Genomic DNA, 22,643 nt, shown 5'->3' on the forward strand with positions numbered 1-22,643 from the left:
GTCCATGTATGGGTTTCAAACACTCCATCTCACCCCACCCTCAACACAGCATCTCAGCTGGGTTAGGCAAGTGAAAATCAGGTACACTGCAAGACAATCCGCACCAGGTTACCCTTGTGCACCTCGAAATGGCCAGCTTTAGATGAACGCTAGCAGAAATTAGGGAAGGGGTCACCTCTCAGCATTCCCAGGCAGGTGGCCATGTCTGACATTCAGTGCTGAAGTTAGGAGGAGCAGAAATACAAAATCAATCCCAGTAGCTGTGCTACGGTGTTAACTATTGCATAACTTAGTACTGATTAACAATCAGTTAAACCAAAACCAGGGCACGGTTTACGTTAAATTCCACTTTTATTACATGGCATGCCAAGATTTTTAACCAGTATTTTAAGGATCAGTTTCTGCAACACTGCCCATTTAGAATCAAGCCAACAAATATGCACGGTGAATGAGTAAACCAAATTCTGTTTTATTACATGGGATTACCAAGGATTGTTAGTAGCGTTTTTGGGATCGTGTTCTGCAATTCCATCCACCAAACTGCAGATTAGTGGCCTTAACCATAGAGATCGTTTGGTGTGGAAAATGGAAATGTCACCATTTCTGTAAGGAGTGCTCCAGCCTGGAATTAAAATGCACTGTTGGAGCTCCCCAATGACTTAATTGCCACAGCCAAAAAGACCAAAGGTCCGAGGTCAGTGTAGAGTTAGTTGATCTCAGTCAGGTTGGCATTAGGGCCTGTGCAATTGGCAACAGCACCCAGGATTAAGAGGGTAAAAACCTCATCCATGCTTTTGTCACCCCCAGACTTAACTATTCCAATGCTTGCCTGGCATCTCATCCTTCACCCTCCACAAACATTAGCTCATCCAAAACTCTACTACCTGCAGTCTAACCGGCACCAAGTCCCACTCACCAGCAGCCCTGTGCTCGCTGACCTATACCGAGTCCCTGTTCCCAAACTCCTGAAATTTAAAATTCTCATCCTCGTGCTCAAATATCTCTATGGTCTCGCGTCTCGCGCCTCCCCATCTCCATAACCTTCTCACCTCGGAGTCAGAAGGTTGTGGGTTCAAGTCCCACTCCAGAAACTTGAGCAGAAAAGCTAGGCTGACACTCCAGTGCAGTGCTGAGGGAGTGCTGCACTGTCGGAGGTGTTGTCTTTCAGATAAGATGTTAAACCGAGGCCCCGTCTGCTCTCTCAGGTGGATGTAAAAGATCCCATGGCACTATTTTGAAGAGCAGCAGGGGAGTTATCCCCGGTGTCCTGGTCAATGTTTATCCCTCAATCAACATAACAAAATCAGATTATCTGGTCATTATCATATTGCTGTTTGTGCAAGGTTGCTGTGCGCAATTAGCGGTCACATTTCCTTCATTACAACAGTGACTACACTTCAAAAGTACTTCATTGGCTGTAAAACGCTTTGGGATGTCCTGAGGTCATGCAAGGCGCTATATAAACGCAAGTCATTCTTTTTCTTTTCTCCACCCCTACAACCCTCCGTGAACTCTGCATTCCTCCAACTCTGGCCTCTTGTGTATCCTCCATGCCCTTCACCCCACCATTGGCAGCTGTGCCTTCAGGCATCTAGGTCCCAAGCTCCATAACTGCCACCCTAAACTTCTCCACCTCTCCTCCTTTAACACCCACCTTAAAGCCTACCACTTTGACCAAGCTTTTAGTCACCCCTCCTAATATGTCCTTCTTTACTCTGTCTATTTTTGCCCGAGTACACTTGTGAAACGCTTTGGGATGTTTTTCTACATTAAAGGCACTACATAAATGCCAAGTGGCTGTTGTTGTTGATGCCCTCTGCAGTCAATCGGCCTACTAAGACTTGCATGTTAAGGTACTGGAAGGCACCTGGCACCCATGGAACTATACCCTAGCATGAAGAAGCACCTTCTAGAAAGGAGGTGGTAGGGTAGAGAAGAAAGAAGAAAAATGAATTACTGCAGCAGAGAGAGTGATTTACTTTACACCTGACATAGGCAATACTGTTCTTGATAGGGCAGTGGAGAGCAAGCTTTATTCTGCATCTAATTCATGCAGTATCTGACCTGGGAAAGTTAGGCAGAGCACGAGAGAGGAAGCATTATGCTACATGTAACCTGTGCTATGCCTGATCTGTGGGTTTGATGCAGAGATTGGTCATAAAACAGAAACAGGCTGACACCAGACTGGACTAGATATTTGTAATGTATGTACCTTTAAGGGGAGAACTACTTTTTACAGCTCCTGTATACTGTAGTACCGGCAGTGACCACACCTGCATATAAACCCTGAGTAGTGATCTGTATAGTTAGTTCTAGAGTAACCCTCATTCAGTAAACACCTGTTGAATCGTTCCCTGCAGTCGTTGTCTGATTATTGAACGACACAATTAAGATACACGGATCAAACAGTGGCGACAAGCAAGTTCGAACCTACCTGCAACTCTGCATCACCTCCCAGGAATTCGCTCCTGGAGAACAGTGGAAGAAGGTCGAGTCCAGAAGCACGGGCGTCGACCACGGGCAACCGCCCAGTCATCCAGCAGAGATTTCAGCATCGCAGGGGAAGCTGTCGAGAGCCAGGCTTGGCTTTCCAGTCACGGTGGTCCAGCGAAACGGGCTGGCAACAGGTACTGCGCAGACCCTTCCCGGGCAGCGACGGGCTAGAGCCCGACCGGGCGGCACAGAAAAAGGCCGAGCAGCGTCGACGGGGGAAGAGAGGGCAGGGCGCAGCCGGTGTTCAGGACCGAGCGGCGTCAACGGGGGGGGGGGGGGGGGGGGGGGGGGGAAAAGAGACAAGAGAGAGCAGAGCGCAGCCGGTGTTCAAGGGCCGAGCAGCGTCAACGAGGGAGAGGCGCGCGCAGGAAAACGTGAGGCGCTGCCATTTGCCGCGAGAACCGCCGAGGGCGGCGTTGGCAGCAGCTCGGGAGACGCCATTTTAAGCCACAGCGGGGAAGAAAGGAAAGCGCAGGAGACGCCATTTTAAGCCAGTCTAACTACACCCAAAAATGCCGAAGAGTGGCAGTATCACAGCGTTCGACAATGAAGTCGAAGATTGGACGACATATGTCGAACGCATAGAAGTATACTGCAAGGCGAATGAAGTGCCAGATGACAAGAAAGCGCTGGTATTGTTGAATTCAATGGGTGCCAAAACGTATGGCTTACTACGAAACCTAGTAACCCCAGAGAAGCCAGTAGAAAAGGATTTTGAAAACAGTGTCAATCCTACAGGACCACTTAAACCCCACACCGCTGCTGATAGCAGAAAGATTTCAGTTTCACAAAAGGAACCAGCATAAAGATGAAAGTAATGCTGAGTATTTAACGGAACTGCGCAAGCTATGGAAACACTGCCAGTTTGGAACGGGACTAGCAGATACTTTAAGGGACAAGTTTGTGTGTGGGCTTCAAAGTGAAGGAACCCAGAAACGGCTTCTATCAGAAAAGGATCTTACGCTGGACAAGGCTTTCAGCATTGCAGTATCACACGAAGCAGCAGCACGGGGCGCTGCAGAGATACAACGGAGACCGCAAGAATATGGCACAAATGAAATGTCATGCGGAACAGTGAAGTGCTATCGCTGCGGCAGAACAACACACGACCATAATGATTGCTGGTTCAAGGACAAAGTGTGCAGACAGTGTGGAAAAGTAGGACACATAGCAAGAGTCTGCAGGTCGGGAAAGAAAACCAGCAGCAAGAATTCTCCACAGGAGAAGTACAAGAAGGTACATAAGGTGACGGAGAGTACTTCAGACGAAAAGAGTGATACAGACTCCGGAAGCAAGGAGCTGGGTTGTCTGAAACTACATAATGTAATCAAAACGGAGGATCACCAAACCATCTGGGTCACGCTCAAGATAGCAGGAGTCCAAGCGAAAATGGAATTGGACACAGGATCAGCCCTAACAGTCATAAACCGAAGGGACTACAAGCGGCTATTCTCACATATACCCTTGAGAGATACAAAGATTGTCTTGAAGACGTACATGGGGCAAAAAGTCTACCCCAAAGGAAAACTAAGGGTGAACGTTATTGTGGTAAACCACTGTTATACCTGCCTGTGTGGGTGTTTGTATTCCACTGTGTACATGTCTGTACATGCCTCGGCTGACTCCTCCCACGAGTCCAGGTATAAAGGTGACTGTTCCACAGTCCCTCTGTATTCTGGACTGGTCGACCACTCGAGGCACACCTTCATTCTCGTTAATAAAAGCCTGTTAGTTACTCACTTCTCAGTCTTTTGAGTAATTGATAGCGCATCAATTTTATTAACAAGATTTTTTTATAATGGAGAAGGTCCTCACACCAGCATGCCTGGACTTAGACCATCGGGAGGCGGACGCATCCACCAAGTTTGCTCACTGGCTTAGGTGCTTTGAAAGATTCCTGATCGCCTCCGCTGCAATGGTCAAATCGGATGAGGACAAACTGGATGTCCTGACCTCCAAAGTGAACCACCGAGCGTACTCGGTCATCCAGGACGCAACCTCGTACACGGCTGCTCTCAAGCTCAAGGACCAGTACACGCGCCCAGTGAACGAGGTGTACGCCAGGCACCTCCTGGGGAGTCATAAACAACAACCTGCCTTTTTGACTCTGGGAGCACGGAGAGCTTCATCCACCCCGACACGGTGTGGCGTTGCTCTCTCCCAGTCCTGCCTGCGCACCAGCGGATTTCTATGGCCTCCGAGTCCCAGTCGGCGGACATTGGCGGCTACTGCGTGGTGACACTCTTAGTAGACGGGACTGTGTACGATAATTTTAAACTTCTGGTCCTGCCCCACCTCTGCGCTGCCGTTCTACTGGGGTTAGATTTTCAGTGCCACCTTAAAAGTGTTACGATGGCGTACGGTGGACCCCTTCCCCCACTCACAGTCCGCAGCCAGCAGCTTCCAAATTGCCCGCCGCGCACCAGGTGCAACCTCTCCACACTCAGAGTCACCCCCCCCCCCCCCACTGTTTGCTAACCTCACCCCCGACTGTAAGCCCATCGCCACAAAGAGCAGGCGATACAGTGCCGGGGACAGGGTTTTCATTAAAACCGAAGTGGAGCGGCCCCTGAAGGAGGGGATTATTGAGGGCAGCACCAGCCCCTGGCGAGCCCAGGTTGTGGTCGTTAAGACCGGCGAGAAGCAGCGCCTGGTCATCGACTACAGCCAGACAATAAATCGCTACACCCTGCTGGACGCTTACCCACTCCCCCGCATAGCTGATATGGTCAACCAGATCGCGCAGTACCGCGTCTTCTCGACCATTGACCTGAAATCAGCGTACCACCAGCTCCCTATCCGCCCTGCGGACCACCAGTATACTGCCTTTGAGGCAAACGGCCGCCTCTATCACTTCCTTAGGGTTCCCTTTGGCGTCACCAACGGGGTCTCCGTCTTCCAAAGGGAGATGGACCGGATGGTCGATCAAAATGCGTTGCAGGCCACTTTCCCATATCTGGACAATGTGACCATCTGCGGCCATGACTTGCAGGACCATGACGCAAACCTCGAAAAATTCCTCTGCACCGCCCAACTCCTGAACCTGACGTATAACAAGGAGAAGTGCATATTCCGCACAACCCGCCTCGCCATCCTTGGCTGTGTTGTGGAACACGGAGTCATCGGTCCCGACCCCGACCGGATGCGTCCCCTTATGGAACTCCCACTGCCCCAAGGCCCTGAAGAGGTGCCTAGGGTTTTTCTCCCATTACACCCAGTGGGTCCCCTACTATGCGGGCAATGCCCGTCCGCTGATCAAGTCCACCTCTTTTCCCTTGACGACAGAGGGCCGCTTAGCCTTCCATCGTATCAAGGAAGACATTGCCAAAGCCACCATGCACGCAGTGGACGAATCCATCCCCTTCCAGGTGGAAAGCGACGCGTCCGACTTTGTCCTGGCCGCTACCCTTAATCAGGCGGGGAGACCCGTGGCCTTCTTTTCACGAACCCTCCAGGGCCCGGAGACCAGACACTCCGCTGTTGAGGAGGCGGCCCAGGCTATTGTGGAGGCTGTGCGTCATTGGAGGCACTACCTGGCAGGAAAACGATTTACCCTGCTCACTGACCAGCGTTCAGTTGCTTTTATGTTTAACAACAAGCAGAGGGGCAAAATCAAAAACGACAAGATCTTGAGGTGGAGAATCGAACTTTCCACCTACAATTACGAGATCTTGTACCGGCCCGGGAAGCTCAATGAACCCCCAGATGCTCTATCGCATGGCACTTGCGCCAGCGCGCAGATCGATAGACTGCGGGCCCTCCACAATGACCTCTGCCACCCGGGGGGTCACCAGGTTCTTCCACTTCATCAAGGCCCGCAACCTGCCTTACTCCATTGAGGAGGTCAGGACCATGACCAGGAACTGCCAAGTCTGCGCTGAGCGCAAACCGCACTTTTATAGACCAGACAGGGCTCACCTGATAAAAGCCACTCGCCCCTTCGAGCGCCTGAGCGTTGATTTTAAAGGGCCTCTCCCCTCCTCCGACCGCAATGTGTACTTCCTCAACATTATTGATGAGTACTCCCGTTTCCCGTCCCCTGCCCGGACATGACCAGTGCCACGGTCATTAAATGTCTGAACGACCTCTTCACCCTGTTCGGTTTCCCCAGCTATATCCATAGCGACCGGGGCTCATCGTTTATGAGCGACAAACTCCGCAAGTACCTGCTCGCTAGGGGTACTGCCACAAGCAGGACCACCAGTTACAACCCCCGGGGGAACGGACAGGTGGAAAGAGAGAATGCGACAGTTTGGAAGGCCGCCCTGCTAGCCTTAAAGTCTAGGGGCCTTCCGACCTCCCGCTGGCAGGATGTGCTCCACTCTATTCGGTCACTGCTCTGCACTGCCACTAACGCCACCCCTCATGAGAAAATGTTTGTCTTCCCAAGGAAGTCAACATCGGGGACATCGCTACCGCCATTGCCGACGTCCCCAGGGCCGGTCCTACTGAGAAGACACGTGAGGATCCATAAAACGGACCCCCTGGTCGAGAGGGTCGATCTCCTCCACGCCAACCCCCAGTATGCTTACATTGCGTACCCGGACGGGCGGGAGGACACAGTCTCCATACGAGACCTCGCACCCTCGGGGGGCCCCAGTAACCCACTACCACCCCCCCCCCCACGATCCAATATCCAACCCCAGCAGACGGCACGCCTGGGCCCCACGACCCCCACGAGGACTACACACCAGTGCCCCAGCCTACGCGGGACTCGACGCCGGAAGCTTCACTACCCCTGCCGTCGCCACGTCGATCACAGCGGCAGACAAGACCTCTGGAGAGACTCCAATACACAAACTTTTAATACACTTCACCCCGCCGGACTCATTTTTAAACAAGGGGTGAATGTGGTAAACCACTGTTATACCTGCCTGTGTGGGTGTTTGTATTCCACTGTGTACATGTCTGTACATGCCTCGGCTGACTCCTCCCACGAGTCCAGGTATAAAGGTGACTGCTCCACAGTCCCTCTGTATTCTGGACTGGTCAACCACTCGAGGCACACCTTCATTCTCTTGTTAATAAAAGCCTGTTAGTTACTCACTTAACCTCAGTCTTTTGAGTAATTGATAGCGCATCAGTTATATATAACGGCAAGGAAACACCAAAAATGGACCTATATGTATTGCCAGATGGAGGACCACCACTACTAGGACGTGAATGGATCCGGAAGATACAGCTAGATTGGCATTCCATACAGGCACTGACTGTGGCTGACAAAAAGGATGACGACGTCACACCTGGGCGACTGTCAAAGATCCTAACTGACGCGAAAGAAGTGTTCCAGGAGGGACTCGGAACACCAAAAGGCATGACAGTGATGATTAAAATTGAAAACGCAAGCCCAAAATTTTTTAAGGCCAGACCGGTACCTTATGCGATCCGCCCAGCCGTCGAAGCAGAGCTAGAGAGTCTGGAACGTTCAGGTGTACTGTCCAAGGTAGACTGGAGCGAGTGGGCTACACCCATCATCCCTGTGATGAAAAAGTCGTTGAGCAGCACGCCTGGGGAACCAAGGAAGGTTCTCATCTGTGGGGACTTTAAGGTAACAGTGAACCCGGTCCTTCACACCGTACAATATCCACTTCCGCAGATTGAAGATATTTTTGCCTCGCTATCTGGAGGGAAATGCTTCACTAAGATTGATCTGGCCCAGGCGTATCTGCAAATGGAGGTAGAAGCAGCGTCAAAAAAATACCTCACAATCAACACCCATAAAAGGTCTCTACCAATACAACCGGCTGGTATTCGGGGTAGCATCAGCTCCGGCTATTTGGCAGAGGGCAATGGAACAAGTCCTGCAAGGGATCCCAGGGACCCAGTGTTATTTGGACGACATCCTGGTCACGGTCGAAAATGACAGTGATCACCTTGCCAACCTGGAGCAGGTGCTCACTGGATTGCAGGAATATGGGCTCCGAGCTAACCGCCCCAAATGCGAGTTTTTTAGAAAACAGATCTCGTATTGTGGCCACGTTATCGATGAAGAGGGGTTACATAAGTCCCCAGAGAAAATTGAGGCAGTAGTCAAGGCTCCAGCACCGGAAAATGTGTCACAACTGAGGTCGTTCCTCGGGCTGGTAAACTACTACCATAAGTTCTTGCCAAATTTGTCTACAATACTACACCCACCGAACACCCTACTGCAAACTGGGGTGCCATGGAAGTGGAGTGACGAATGTAGACGAGCTTTCCAGAAGAGCAAAACACTAATCACATCGAGAGGTGTTGACCCATTACAACCCGGCATTACCAATTCGGTTGGCATGTGATGCGTCACCCTACGGCATTGGAGCGGTGCTGTCGCACAAATTCTCGGACGGCTCAGAGAGGCCAATAGCTTTTGCGTCACGATCACTAACCTCAGCCGAGCGTAACTACGCCCAGATTGACAGGGAGGCCCTCAGCCTAGTGTGGGGAGTGAAAAAGTTCAATCACTATCTGCACGGGCAGAAGTTCACCTTGCTGACTGACCACCAACCACTTGTCTCCATCTTTAATCCAAAGAAGGGCGTTCCGGTGATGACTGCGCAACGGCTACAAAGATGGTCCCTTTTTCTAGGGGCGCACCAATATGAAATCGAGTATAAGGGCACGAAACGGCATGGAAACGCTGATGGGCTATCACGCCTGCCACTGCCTACTGCGGAGGAAGCACCAGCAGTGGATCCTGTCGAAATATTTCATTCGACTATAATTGAATGCTTGCCAGTAACTAACGCTGGTATAGAGGAGACCCGAAATGACCCGACACTGTCTCGGGTATATGATTTGACGGTGAAGGGATGGCCAGCACATGGCGACTCACTGTTGCCAGCATTCTCATCCAGAAGAGAACAGCTGTCAGTATGCCAGGGGACCTTGATGTGTGGATCCTGAGTGGTAATTCCACCCAAGTTAAGGGAGAGTGCTCAATGAGTGCTTCACGAAGGTCATCTGGGAGGGGTGAAAATGAAAAGCCTTGCTAGGGCTTGTGTGGTGGCCGGGGATCGATCAGCAAATCGAGGACCTGCTCAGGATGCCAGAAGGTCCAAAATGCACCACCACATGCCCCTCTACACCCATGGGAGTGGCCCTCATCTCCATGGCAACGGGTGCATATTGATTTTGCTGGTCCATTCATGGAATCAATGTTCTTAATAGCCGTGGATGCGCACTCAAAATGTCCTCCACCACCACGGAGAAAACTATTGCAGTCCTACGGACCATTTTTGTCAGGAACGGCTTGCCAGAGCAGATTTGCTCCGATAACGGACCACAGTTTGTGTCCGAAGAGTTTCGAAGATTTATGAAAAGGAATGGGGTAAGGCATTACACATCCGCCCCGTATCATCCAGCCACAAATGGATTGGCTGAGAGGTTCGTACAAACCTTTAAGAAGGCAATAAAAGCTATGTACAATGACAACATTCCGCTGCAGCACAAGGTGGGCAATTTCCTGTTCGCCTACCGGAATGCGACACATGCAGTCACCAACCAGGCCCCAGCCATGATGTTCTTTAACCGAAGGTTAAGATCTCGCCTGGATTTGCTCAGACCAAACGTACGAAGAGATGTGGAGAGTAAGCAATTCCAGCACATCCATGAGAAGCCAACAAGGAGCTTCAATGTAGGGCAACCAGTCTTGGCCCGCGACTACCGAACAGAAAAATGGCAGCCAGGAACGATATGCACACGGCAGGGCCCACTAATGTACACAGTGGACGTTGGTGAGAGCAACGTGAGACACCATGCTGACCAGATCCTAGAGTCACAGGAAGAAGTCAACCCCATGCCTCGCCCATACGTACCTGGTGATGAACCCGACGTACAGGTAGCATCTACCCCAGAAACAGTAGCATTGGAAGCTGATGAACCAACCGACGACAGGGCCAGAATCGCCTCCGAACCAAGAGCAAGACACTCGGGAAAGGCGCTATCCAGAAAGGATCAGGAAGCCTCCCCAAAGACTGAATTTATAAATAGACTATTTTCAGCTAATGTTGCATGTTAAAAGTGTTAATTGTAATTAGTTTGATATTGAATTGTTAAATGAGTGTTATGGTACTGTTAATCTAAAAGGGGAGGAATTGTAATGTATGTACCTTTAAAGGGGAGAACTACTTTTTACAGCTCCTGTATACTGTAGTACCGGCAGTGACCACACCTGTATATAAACCCCTGAGTAGTGATCTGTATAGTTAGTTCTAGAGTAACCCTCATTCAGTAAACACCTGTTGAATCGTTCCCTGCAGTCGTTGTCTGATTATTGAAGGACACGATTAAGATACACGGCTCTAACAATATTCAGGTAAGCTCTTCACCACACTGGAAGGTCCCATAGTTGCTCAACGTAAATATCATGCATCAATTGGTCCGGAGGAAGAAGGGCTTCAGCAAACATTGACAAAGGAGAACAGTTCTCAATTAAAGAAGCTTATGCCAAGTTTCCATGATGGCCTAGTAAATAGCCAAGGAGCGGTCGGGGAAGTGGCTTTGAGCCCAAGATCAGCCATGATCTTATTGAATGGCGGAGCAGGCTCGAGGGACCAAGTGGCCTATTCCTGCTTCTATTTCTTATGTTCTTAAAAGGTACTGCTCAGCATGGTGCTCAGCCATACAGACCAGAAGGTCCCAGTTAAGAGTGCGACAACTGCTCAGCTGCCAGCAATGGAATGGGGAGGCCCTGCCAAAATCAGCCAGGATTCTTACAGCTGATTGCAAGCCAGTGGTCACAGGCAAGGATTTTTTAAAATTACATTTATATAGCGCCTTTCACGACCACCAGATGTCTCAAAGTGCTTTACAGCCAATGAGGTACTTTTGGAGTGTAGTCATTGTTGTAATGTGGGAAATGCGGCAGCTAATTTGTGCACAGCAAGCTCCCACAAACAGCAATGTGATAATGACCAGATAATCTGTTTTAGTGATGTTGATTGAGGGATAAATATTGGCCAGGACACCTGGGATAATTCCCCTGCTCCTCTTTGAAATAGTGCCATGGAATCTTTTATGTCCACCTGAGAGAACAGACGGGGCCTCGGTTTAACGTCTCATCCGAAAGACTGCACTTCCAACAGTGCAGCACTCCACTGGAGTATCAGCCTAGATTTGTGCGCTCAAGTCCCTGCAGTGGGACTATGAACCCACAACCTTCTGACTCAGAGGAGAGTGTGCTACCAACGGAGTCACAGCTGACAGCTGAGAATTGAACTCAACTGCCTTCCATAGCCAAATAGGCCATCAAGACTTAACTAAAGAATGGCCATTGGGAGGGGGAGAGCAGAGTGGCAGATGTAGTCCAGCAAGAATCAGTGGTTTCAGAATTGCAGGAGGAGAGAAAATGGAGGGGGAAAGAGAGAGGGTGAATCTTTAATTTTAGCACAATAGCAAAATACTGTGGGTGCTAGAAATCTTTGTTCTGACAAAGGGTCCCAGACCTGAAACGTTAACTCTCTTTCTCTCCACGGATGCTGCCTGGCCTGCTGAGTGTTTCCAGCATTTTCTGTTATTTCTTTAATTTTAGCGCACCATTTCTACATGCTTTTGTGAGTAAAAGCAAGTCACTACCCACTAACCACCATGCAGGTCACCTGATTATGGAATCAATTCTGAAATAATTACTACTACTAGTATTTATATAGCACCTTTAACATAGTAAAACATCTCAAGGGGCTTCACAGAAGCATTATCAAATAAAATTTGACCAAATAGTCGGGCCAGACTACTGGGGGCGAGATGAATTGAGGTTTTGACAGTTAGCGCCAACTATAATGGGGCCCTACCAGTGAGTTTACAAACTGCTGTTGCAAGCTTGTGACAAAGACATTCCAATGGATATTTTCTGCAGTTTGATCTGGGGATTTAGAACAGCGCATGAAACCAGGAAGCGCACAGTGACAATGCTGTATTTCTACTTGAGTGAAGATCTTCACTGGTGCACACTCTTCCTTATTGATTGAGAGGAGTGGGAAATATCCCAAGGGATAGCAACCACTGCACACCTGATCCACCCAGCACTGGCCAGAAGAGAGTCTAGAAAGACTGCATTCACAAACCCAGCAGTGAAAGCCAGCTCTGTGGAGCACATGCTTGGAGACTGATGCACATCAGCCCTTGCCTTCAGCACTCAGTGGTTTCTCACTTCAGCTCCCATTAGCTGGTAACCATGACAACCATGCCCATGTTCGTCATGAGCTCATGTGACCTCGGACTCTGGGGAGCACCTTCAGGAAGACATGACCTCCTTCCAGAATAAGTAGCAGTATTCTGTCCCAGTTACTGTGTGTAGAGTTGGAAACACAGAGCAGGCAGGCAAGTGGGCAGGAGGGGCACTGGCACACTGAGCTGGGGGCAGGAAGGTCACCGGTGCACCAGGCTTTTGGGGGGGGGGGGGGGGGGGCATGGCTGCAAGTTCACCAGGAACATGAGATGTTTTTGAAGAATTATTTTTCCTGAATCTTCACTCAAACCATTTTCCAGCTTACAGAAAATTAAAACCTTGTGTTTCTGTTGTGTGGAAGCAGTTCATCCTAACACCATCAGATCAGAGATGTAAGTGGAATCAATTTCCCATCATAACTCCATCGAAAGAATCAAAAGGAAGCTATTGACAGATCATGTTGGTCAACACACCCAATCCAGGTTCTCAGGAATTTGCATATATCTCACGTTACTGACAAACGAAATCCCGCTGTTCCAGCTTCGTATTTATCCACCAGTGAGGCAACAGTGTGAAACGCAGCCCTTTCCAAACCTCCACACCCACAAACTATAAACAGGACCAAACAGCAAATAGAAATGTAAATACTACGAGGTCACCTGGGTTTTGCACGCGGGATTGCCTAGGCTCAGGGGCTGCAGAGTTTCCGGTTATGGGCTCTGCTCCTCCTTTCAATAATAATGTGGGTTTACCCAACTACATACCATTTACTGTAATATTTAATGCATCTTAATGAGCTCCTTTCCCGCAAGAGGAGCGCATGGTCTAAATCTATAAAGAAGCCGGTTAAAAGGGAAGAACTTCAATAAGGCACATGAAATATTAAAGTGCAATATAGATGGGTAAACCCACACTATTACTGCAAAGCAAGTCTTGAAAAGGAGCAGAGCCATAAAATATTTAAACAGATCAGGAAGAACACCATAAGAACGATAAATGTTTAGAATAATCTGCCATGCAGGCTAGTCGAGCAAAAAAACATTAGAGATGTCCCAACTACAGCAGAATGAGAGGATGGGGGAACCAGGGATTTTTTTTTTTTTTAATCTTACCCTTAACTTTTCTTATGCACTTCTACAGCACCCATGCTTCACATGCAAGTCAGACACTAATCGTACACAACCCAACCCCAACCTCGCCGATCCAAGGACAATCGGAGCCAACTACAGTATATAGCTGTCCTGGCAGAAACCAGCTGGCTCAGCATTTGAACCTGGGAGCTTCCTGGATCGTGGGGTTCAGCATCACCACAAAGTTAACTTAACCACTGAGCCATCGTGAAACAACATTCTTCAAAAAGGGTTCAACAAATATATTACCATTACCCTTCAGATAATGCTACACAGATAACAGAACTTGGTATTTCCATTTGTATAAATACTATTTTTTTTTCTTCCAAATGTCTCCCCTTCTTCTGAATATAATGATTCATACTTGGGTATGGTTCCACTTGTGATAAAGGACTCCCTTGCCTCCCTGCTCCAAAACACTTGGACCTCATACCTGCGTTTGGACAGACGGGCTGCTTAACCACAAGAGTCACCACAGCAAAGCCTAATCCTGTCCTCATCTGGTGTCCAAACACATGGGCTCCCAGTTTGAATTGAAGAGTACGAGATATGGTTGAATTTTTACACTCTAAACGAGGGACACAGATCAATTATGGCATCTCCACTGCCAACCATGGCAGAGGTTAGCGAAGTCAGCACAGACTTGGCAATAAACATTCCTGGTTTATAGACTGCAAGTACGGGCCTCCACTATGCAGTGCATTTTCACACCTGAACCAGCAGGGGGAGCCAAGGCATCATTTCAATAGAAATTCAAAAATACAGTAATCTCACTTTGGTTGAGAACTCCCAGTGGAGCTGGGAGTTATTACAGAACTAAAGAAGCCAAATACCTGTCTCAAGGTCCACGGAAGCCATTCAGATGCACCAACAATGCTCTGAGGGTACCCTCCCAGCTTCATGGGGAATAATGCAATAGGACAAAAAGCACACAGTACTATCCAGGAAAGGCAAACTGCCTCACTGCTGCCAATACCCTAGGGTGCTCCATCTGGAAGGGATCACAGATACCCCTTGCATTTACATCAGGAGCCATTTATCAAAGTCTGACCTCTGCAAGGGGATTTAAATACAAGATTCACAAAGCCACAGGGGTCTATCTGTAAATAGCGTACATTGATGGAGACTAGAACCATTTTTTTGTAAGCTCTAACTTCACAATTTTACAAATGGCCTTCTTGGTACAAACATTTTACTCTCAATGACAGGAAAAAGACCAGTATGCAGGTCGGGGTTGGTATTGTGTAGAGAATAAAGCATCAAGCCTGGTGACATACAGTACAAACATACTTGACCCATACAGAGCAGAAAGATGCACATCTATATATCTTAAACATTCTGAAATGCAGATATTGAATGATTTTGAAGTACAGCAATGCTTATGTAAGCAAACATGGCAGCTGTTTTACACAACAAGATGTCACAAACATCATGAGAGGAGTGATCAGTTTGTTTTTCACTTAAAAAAAATATTGGTGGTGTTCAAGGTAAGGAAGTTGGCCGAGGAGAACTGCCCGCTCTTCTTTGAATAATGCCATTGGATCTTGCAAGTTCCCCTCAATCACCAGAACAGGCAGGTGAGAGTCTCAGTTTAAGGACTCGTTCAAAGAACGGCACCTCTGACAATACAGCATTCCATCAGTGCTGCACTGGAGCATCAGCCTGGATCAAGTACATAAGTTCAGGAGTAGGGCTTGAACGCTCAAACTTCTGACCGAGCCAAGCCGACACCAAAATCATGAGATCACGCACTGTTGGTAGCATTTTCCAGAAGAAAAAGTATGCAGTATACCCATTGATCAGGCTGGCCCCATGTGTTGGTTATGTCAGTACTTGAGATTTGCCTCAGCCAATGCAGATAACCAGCACTGAACGAAAGTGCTGCTCCCACTCGATCAATTGCGGCTCCCAATTTCTACTGCAATGATACAAATTTCCAATCCCGGCTTTCTTCCATACACCCACGCACATCAAGTGAAGAGCTGTACCTTCACTACATATGAAGTGTAACTGGGAGTTAGTCCTAATCATTTGCACTAAACAGAGCGAATATAACATTACTTTGGGGCATGCACATACAAAAATCAGAATTCCTCTTCCATCCACACCAAAAAAAGTGCAAAATGGTTTTTGTTTTACCTGCTGTCAGTAGTCGCAGCCGGAGGCCATGGGGTCCCACTGCATCTCTCAATACTTCAACAGTCTCTGCATACACGTTACCATAGAAACAACTCAGTGGCATCATGGGAGCTCTAGAAAAGCCAGATTGATGTAGTTACAAGCAATTCAGGAAACTCCACTGAAATAAATTCTTTTCAGATGCTCAGTCTTGCTGTGTAATTCCAGCATTGTGTGTTTTTACTGATTATTGTTGTCTGGGTAACCAGCTGTAGTGAATATTAAATTCTATAGTGAGCATACTTCATTGTGCAGCATGCCTTTAATTAGCATTTAATATTTTACAGGACAAGTCTCATCCACATACACAGCAAGCAAGTGGCATCAACCAAGCAAGCCTAGGTTTTAATTACTATCCTGAGGCTGTGGGGCTGTCATAAAACATACCACAAAGACACTGCCCATTAAAGGTGCACCTGCTGGCAAATACAATCTAGGTTTCAACAGCAAGTCGGATTCAGCAATTACCAAATATGTGCAGGTTTAAGGATTTATTTTAAAGTGGCAAATTGCTACAAGCTGACATTCACCAGTGCTCAGTTCACTGAATATTTTGCTCCATTAAGTTATTGGACAACATATGGACTTTTGACAATTATGAAACTCCTCTTTCGTACACTTCTTTCCAATGAGCAGATGGTGGAAAAGCAATCAGGGAAATCACATGATACCCATTTCTTTGACAGTCTCCTTACTTTGTGTCCTGTAGACTGTTTGCAGTGTATATGTACATGCGTTTCACAGTAGCACCATGAGGAATCTGCAGGGAGGCCAGGCCATGGGCAAATTTAGGCTGTGAAAACACAAATTAATCAAACCTTTTTAAATTTATAGTAATCAGCAAGAGCAATTAGTATAAAAAAGGAGGTCCAGATCCCATCAATCAAGTAATGAACCCACACCTCCCTCATCACACCCAACTCAATCTTTACTCCCAATCCACACTTCCCTCATCATACCCAATGCCCAAAACACCTCCATTACTCTATCCAGGATTGCCTCCCTTAGCATCACCCCATCCACAGCAGGTCACACTCAGCACCACTCAATCTACACCCGTGCCTAGCTCTTGACCTCCATCACCCACACCTCCCTCAATCTGCACTCATCTCCCTCATCACCGCTCAATCTGCACATGCGCCTCAATCACACCCTCCGGACACGTCTGCAATTCCCACTCCCTTTCTATACTCGTGTCCCACCCAGTTTACATTCACTTTTATAGGACTGATTTTCCTCTGCTTTGCAGGAAACACTTAAGAGGCATAGACCCATGATACCAGATGCTCACCATTTTTGCATTACCCAGGTACTTCCAGGAGCTCCCCCAAGGGGGTGGTGGAGGCAAGAGTGGGGCACTTGTAGCCAGGACTGGTGCAAGCATTGAAACTGTATGGGAATGAGGTGGAAGCAACATCACTTTCATTCGTCTCCACTCACCGGACTCTCCAACAGAGGTTCACCAGCAGCAAATTTGACTCACTGCTACTGACCAGTCCCCTCAAATCCAAGAGGAACAGGCAGCAAGCACATGGAAGGACCAAAAAGCAGAGTACCCTTTTTGGGGTTGTGGTTGGGATGGGAGGGGCAGGGAAACAGACAGACTACCGGGACTGGAACTCGTCTGGCTTCAAGTCTGCAGCAGTCGTTGACTTTTCTCCCATGCTTCCAGGCCCTGCCAAGGGGCTATCCTGCACGAGGAGAATTTTAGGCCGACTAAAATGACCTGAACTGCGAAACACAGGTGGGGACCCAGGACACTTCAGCCTGACATGCGCAGGTGGAGGGGAGAGGGATAGAGGAAAATGGTCCGTATAAGGGTTGCATCATTGAGCTCTGCCAGATGTGCTGAGCTCAAAGAATTCTCTCCCATTTTTTTCCTTCGCCTCTCATGCTGGGGTGGCTGGCATCTCTCCCAAATGGCCATTCTTCCAGACAATGAGTGATGGCTGGTTGGTAGACCATGACAGCAGCCTTAGCCAATCCTTAACTTATGTTCACAGCAAGAATCACTGGATAGCAATCAGAAGTGGAAAACTTGGCCAATTTTCCCTCTACCCCAAGCCTAGGGAATTTTCGCAATCTTGTCAGCCCCACACTGGAGATTTAAAACAAACCAATGATCCAATTCAGATTTTCCTGTATGGCTCAGTTCCACACTGGGCTGTGCATTTACCAGCTAAGCCATCAAGGGAGCCCGGGGTGGGTGGGGGAAGAGAAGGATTTACGTAGAAAAACCAATGGTGTGCATCGGAGAACAATGGACAACTTCAGCTCAAGTGTGAGCAGAGTCATTACTCTCCCCAAGCCCAAGAGCCTTTAGAGCTGGTCTCCTCACCTCAAATTTTGGAGCTTCTTTCCAGGAGTCCAGTTGAAAGGAAAAGGAAAGCCCTCGGAAGTTGAGATGAAAAAGTTGTTCAGCTGCATTGTACACTGTATTGTGAGGGAAAGGGGGAGGAAAAAATATTAAAACTAATGTACTTCAACTCGTGACTAAGCAGACTGTAAGCATTGTCTTGCACACACCAGCAAAGCTCATTTATCCCTGTCAACTCACACCCTACCTGCTCACTTCTGTTTCTCTCTCCCCACAAGTACTCTCCCTCACTGGCCTACAGGCATCATCAGTAATCAGGAAACCTAACTACCGAGAACCTGTTATTGCCACCAACACAGACGTCTTTGTTGCTTTTATCATTGTATCAACCGCAGCACAATTGCACTGCTCGCAAGATGAATCAGCCCATCGTTCTGGCAATACACACAGTATGTGCACCATTCACACTGTTACTGCATTCTGGTAACATTGGGTGACTATTCTGGTAACACTGGGTGCAATGTTGCCTCACTTCCTGCTCATCCTCTTTAACAGATCCCAGAAGTGAACACCCACTGTGTAAGGGGAACCGTGGCAAGCAATGAGCAGATCCCCCAAATCTATTAGCTAAAAGCCCTGCCCCCTGCACAATAAAGGGTAAGCTTTATGACCAACACCTGCAACTAAGTGGCAGTGACAAAAACAGCAGCAGTAAACAAAAATAGCTTACGACTTAACAGAAAATGCTGGAAAAACTCACCAGGCCAGGCAACATCCGTGGAGAGAAAGTAGAGTCAACATTTCAGGTCCAACCCTTTGTCAAGACTGAAGGCCAGGCTGGGAGAGAACAAGAGAGTAGTGAAGAGGCATTAAGAGGTATTCAAAACAAGACGCAATGGTGATAAGACTAGTGGAGACAAAAGACGGCTCTAGATTAGGTGTGAAATGCGCTGGCAGAATGGGAGACAGCTGCCATGTGGGAGGGAAAAAAAGGGGGGCGGGGGAAGGGCCAAAACAAAAGGTGTGGATAAAAAATATAAGTAAAAATGTAATGGGGGCCGAGGTTATGATCTGAAATTGTTGAACTCGATATGGAGTCCGGAAGGCTGTAAAGTGCCTAATCGGAAGATGAGGTGCTGTTCCTCGAGCTTACGCTGAGCTTCTGTGGAACAATGCAAGAGTCCGAGTACAGTGAGGTCTGAGTGGGAATGGGGCGGTGAATTAAAATGATAGGCGACCGGAAGCTCGGGGTCATCCTTACGGACTGAACAGAGGTGTTCCGCACAGCGGTCACCCAATCTGCGTTTGGTCTCCCCAATGTAGAGGAGACCACATCGTGAGCAGTGAATACAGTATACTAGATTGCAAGAAGTAAAAGTAAATCGCTGTTTCACCTGGAAGGGGTGTTTGGGGCCCTGGACAGTGGGAAGGAGGGAGGTATAAGGGCAGGTGTTGCATCTCCGGTGCTTGCACAGAGGGTGATAGAGGAGTGGACTAGGGTGTCTCGGAGGGAGCAGTCCCTACGGAATGCTGAAAGGGATGGGGAGGGGAAGATGCGTTTGGTGGTGGGATCACTTGAGGTGGCGGAAATGGCGGAGGATGATCCGTTGAATGTGGAGGCTGGTGGGGTGAAAGGTGAGGACAAGGGGAACCCTATCGTGGTTCCGGGGAGGGAGGGGCAGGGGTGAGAGCAGAAGTGCGGGAGAGAGAACGGACACGGTCAAGGGCCGTGCCCTTATACCTCCCCACTTCCCACTGCCCAGGGTCCCAAACACCCCTTCCAAGTGAAACAGCAATTTACTGGTACTTCTTGCAATCTACTATACTGTATTCACTGCTCACGATGTGGTCTCCTCTACATTGGGGAGACCAAACGCAGATTGGGTGACCGCTTTGCGGAACACCTCCGTTCAGTCCGTAATGGGGACCCCGAGCTTCCGGTCGCCTGTCATTTTAATTCACCACCCCATTCCCACTCAGACCTCACTGTACTCTGACTCTTGCATTGTTCCACAGAAGCTCAGCGTAAGCTCGAGGAACAGTGCCTCATCTTCCGATTAGGCACTTTACAGCCTTCCGGACTCGATATCGAGTTCAACAATTTCAGATCATAACCTCGGCCCCCATTACATTTTTACTTATTTTTTATCCACACCTTTGTTTTGGCCCTTTCCCACCCCCCCTTTTTTTTTTCCTCCCACATGGCAGCTGTCTCCCATTCTGCCAGCGCATTTCACACCTAATCTAGAGCCGTCTTTTATCTTCACTAGTCCGATCACCATTTCGTCTCGTTTTGAATACCTCTTAATGTCTCTTCACTTCTCTTTTGTTCTCTCCCAGCCTGGCCTTCAGTCTTGACAAAGGGTTTGACCCGAAACGTTGACTCTATTTTCTCTCCACAGATGTTGCCTGGCCTGCTGAGTTTTTCCAGCATTTTCTGTTGTTATTTCGGATTTCCAGCATCTGCAGTATTTTGCTATCGTACTAGCTTACGACTTGCTCGCTCTCAAACTGATTTGCATTAAAAGCTTCCTCACTTACCTTTAACGCCCTGTCCAGATGAGTAAGCATAACACCTAACCTGTGCCCAGTGACGTGGAAGGCATGAAAAGAACCACCGTCATTATAAGAAAACGTAAATGGCTCCACCAATCTCAGGTGCACAGCTCCTGCCCCTGCATAACGCACGACTAGAAATGCATTTCCTTCTCATAACTCCCACCCAAGTGCTAATGTGGTGAAAACAGTTGGAAAATTGGGGCTGCAATTCTAGGATCAAAGAATTTTACACCACCAAAACAGGCCATTCAGCCCAGTGCCTGCGCGGCTCTCAAAGGGCATCCCCATTTAGTCATAGAAACATAGAAGATAGGAGGAGTAGGCCATTTGGCCTCTCAAGCCTGCTCTGCCATTTAATGAGATCATGGCTGATCATCCAAATTCAGTACCCTGTCCCTGCTTTCTTCCCATATCCCTTTAGCCTTAAGAAATATATCTAACTCCTCCTTGAATATATTTAATGAATTGGCCTCAACTGCCTTCTGTGGTAGAGAATTCCACAGGTTCACCACTCTCTGGGTGAAGAAATTCCTCCTCATCTCAGTCCTAAATGGCTTACCCCTTATCTTTAGACTGTGACCCCTGGTTCTGGGCTCCTCCGTCATCGGGAACATCCTTCCTGCATCTAGTCTGTCCAGTCCTGTTAGAATTTTATAAGTTTCAATGAGATCCCCTCTCATTCTTCTAAACTCCAGCGAATATAAGCCTAATTGACCCAATCTCTCTCCATACATCATTCCTGCCATCCCAGGTATCAGTCTGGTGAATCTTCGCTGCACTCCCTCCATGGCAAGAACATCCATCCTCAGATACACAATACTCAAGGTGTGGTCTCACCAAGGCCCTGTACAACTGCAGCAAGACATCCTTGCTCCTGTACTCAAATCCTCTCGCTATGAAGGTCAACATACCATTTGCCTTCTTAACCGCCTGCTGCACCTGCATGCTTACCTTCAGCGACTGGTGCACAAGGACACCCAGGTCTCGTTGCACTTCCCCTTCTCCCAACCTATTGGCATTCAGATAATAATCTGCCTTCCTATTTTTGCCACCAAAGTGAATGACCTCACATTTATCCACATTATACTGCATCTGCCATGTATCTGCCCAATCACCCAACCTGTCCACATCATACTGGGGTTTCTCAGCATCCTCCTCACAGCACACACGCCCACCCAGCTTTGTGTCGTCTGCAAACTTGGAGATATTACATCTAGTTCCCTCGTCTAGATCATTTATATATAGTGAATAGCTGGGGTCCTAGCACCGATCCCTGCGGTACCCCACTAGTCACTGCCTGCCACTCAGGAAAAAAAACTGTTTATTCCAACTCTTTGCCAACCAGTTCTCTATCCAAGTCAGTACCTTACCCCCAATCCCATGTGCTTTAACTTTGTACGCGAATCTCTTATGCGGGACCTTATCGAAAGCCTTTTGAAAGTCCAAATACACCACATCCACTGGTTCTCCCTTATCTATTTTACCAGTTACATCCTCAAAATATTCCAGTAGATTAGTCAAGCACAATTTACCTTTTGTAAATCCATGTTGACTTTGTCCTATCCTGTCACTGTTCTCCAAGTGCTCTGCTATTACATCTTTTATAATGGACTCTAGCATTTTCCCCACTACCGATGTCAGACTTACCAGTCTATAATTCCCCGTTTTCTCTCTGCCACCTATTTTGAATAGTGGGGTAACATTAGCTACCCTCCAATCCATGGGTACTGTTCCAGATGCCATCGAATGTTGGAAGATGATCAGCAATGCAGCTACTATTTCTAGGGCCACTTCCTTAAGTACCCTAGGATGTAGATTATCA

The 22,643-nt window shown here is 48.2% G+C and overlaps 1 protein-coding gene across 4 annotated transcripts in view; it reads right to left on the bottom strand.

The window, feature by feature from the left end:
* Nucleotides 1-22,643, bottom strand: part of phaf1 (phagosome assembly factor 1) — a 99,147-nt gene that overhangs the window by 18,573 nt on the left and 57,931 nt on the right. For all 4 annotated transcript variants that reach the window (XM_085991150.1, XM_085991152.1, XM_085991149.1 and 1 more), the window contains 3 exons: nt 18,284-18,378; nt 16,641-16,738; nt 15,907-16,019 (listed from right to left, as the gene is read on the bottom strand). In XM_085991150.1, coding sequence (XP_085847276.1) covers nt 15,907-16,019; nt 16,641-16,738; nt 18,284-18,378 — 306 coding nt within the window. The remainder of the gene's footprint in view (nt 1-15,906; nt 16,020-16,640; nt 16,739-18,283; nt 18,379-22,643) is intronic.

Source organism: Somniosus microcephalus, chromosome 6, assembly GCF_052327205.1.
Source record: "Somniosus microcephalus isolate GS21.2 chromosome 6, FLI_Smic_1.0, whole genome shotgun sequence".
Taxonomy (NCBI): Eukaryota; Metazoa; Chordata; class Chondrichthyes; order Squaliformes; family Somniosidae; genus Somniosus; species Somniosus microcephalus.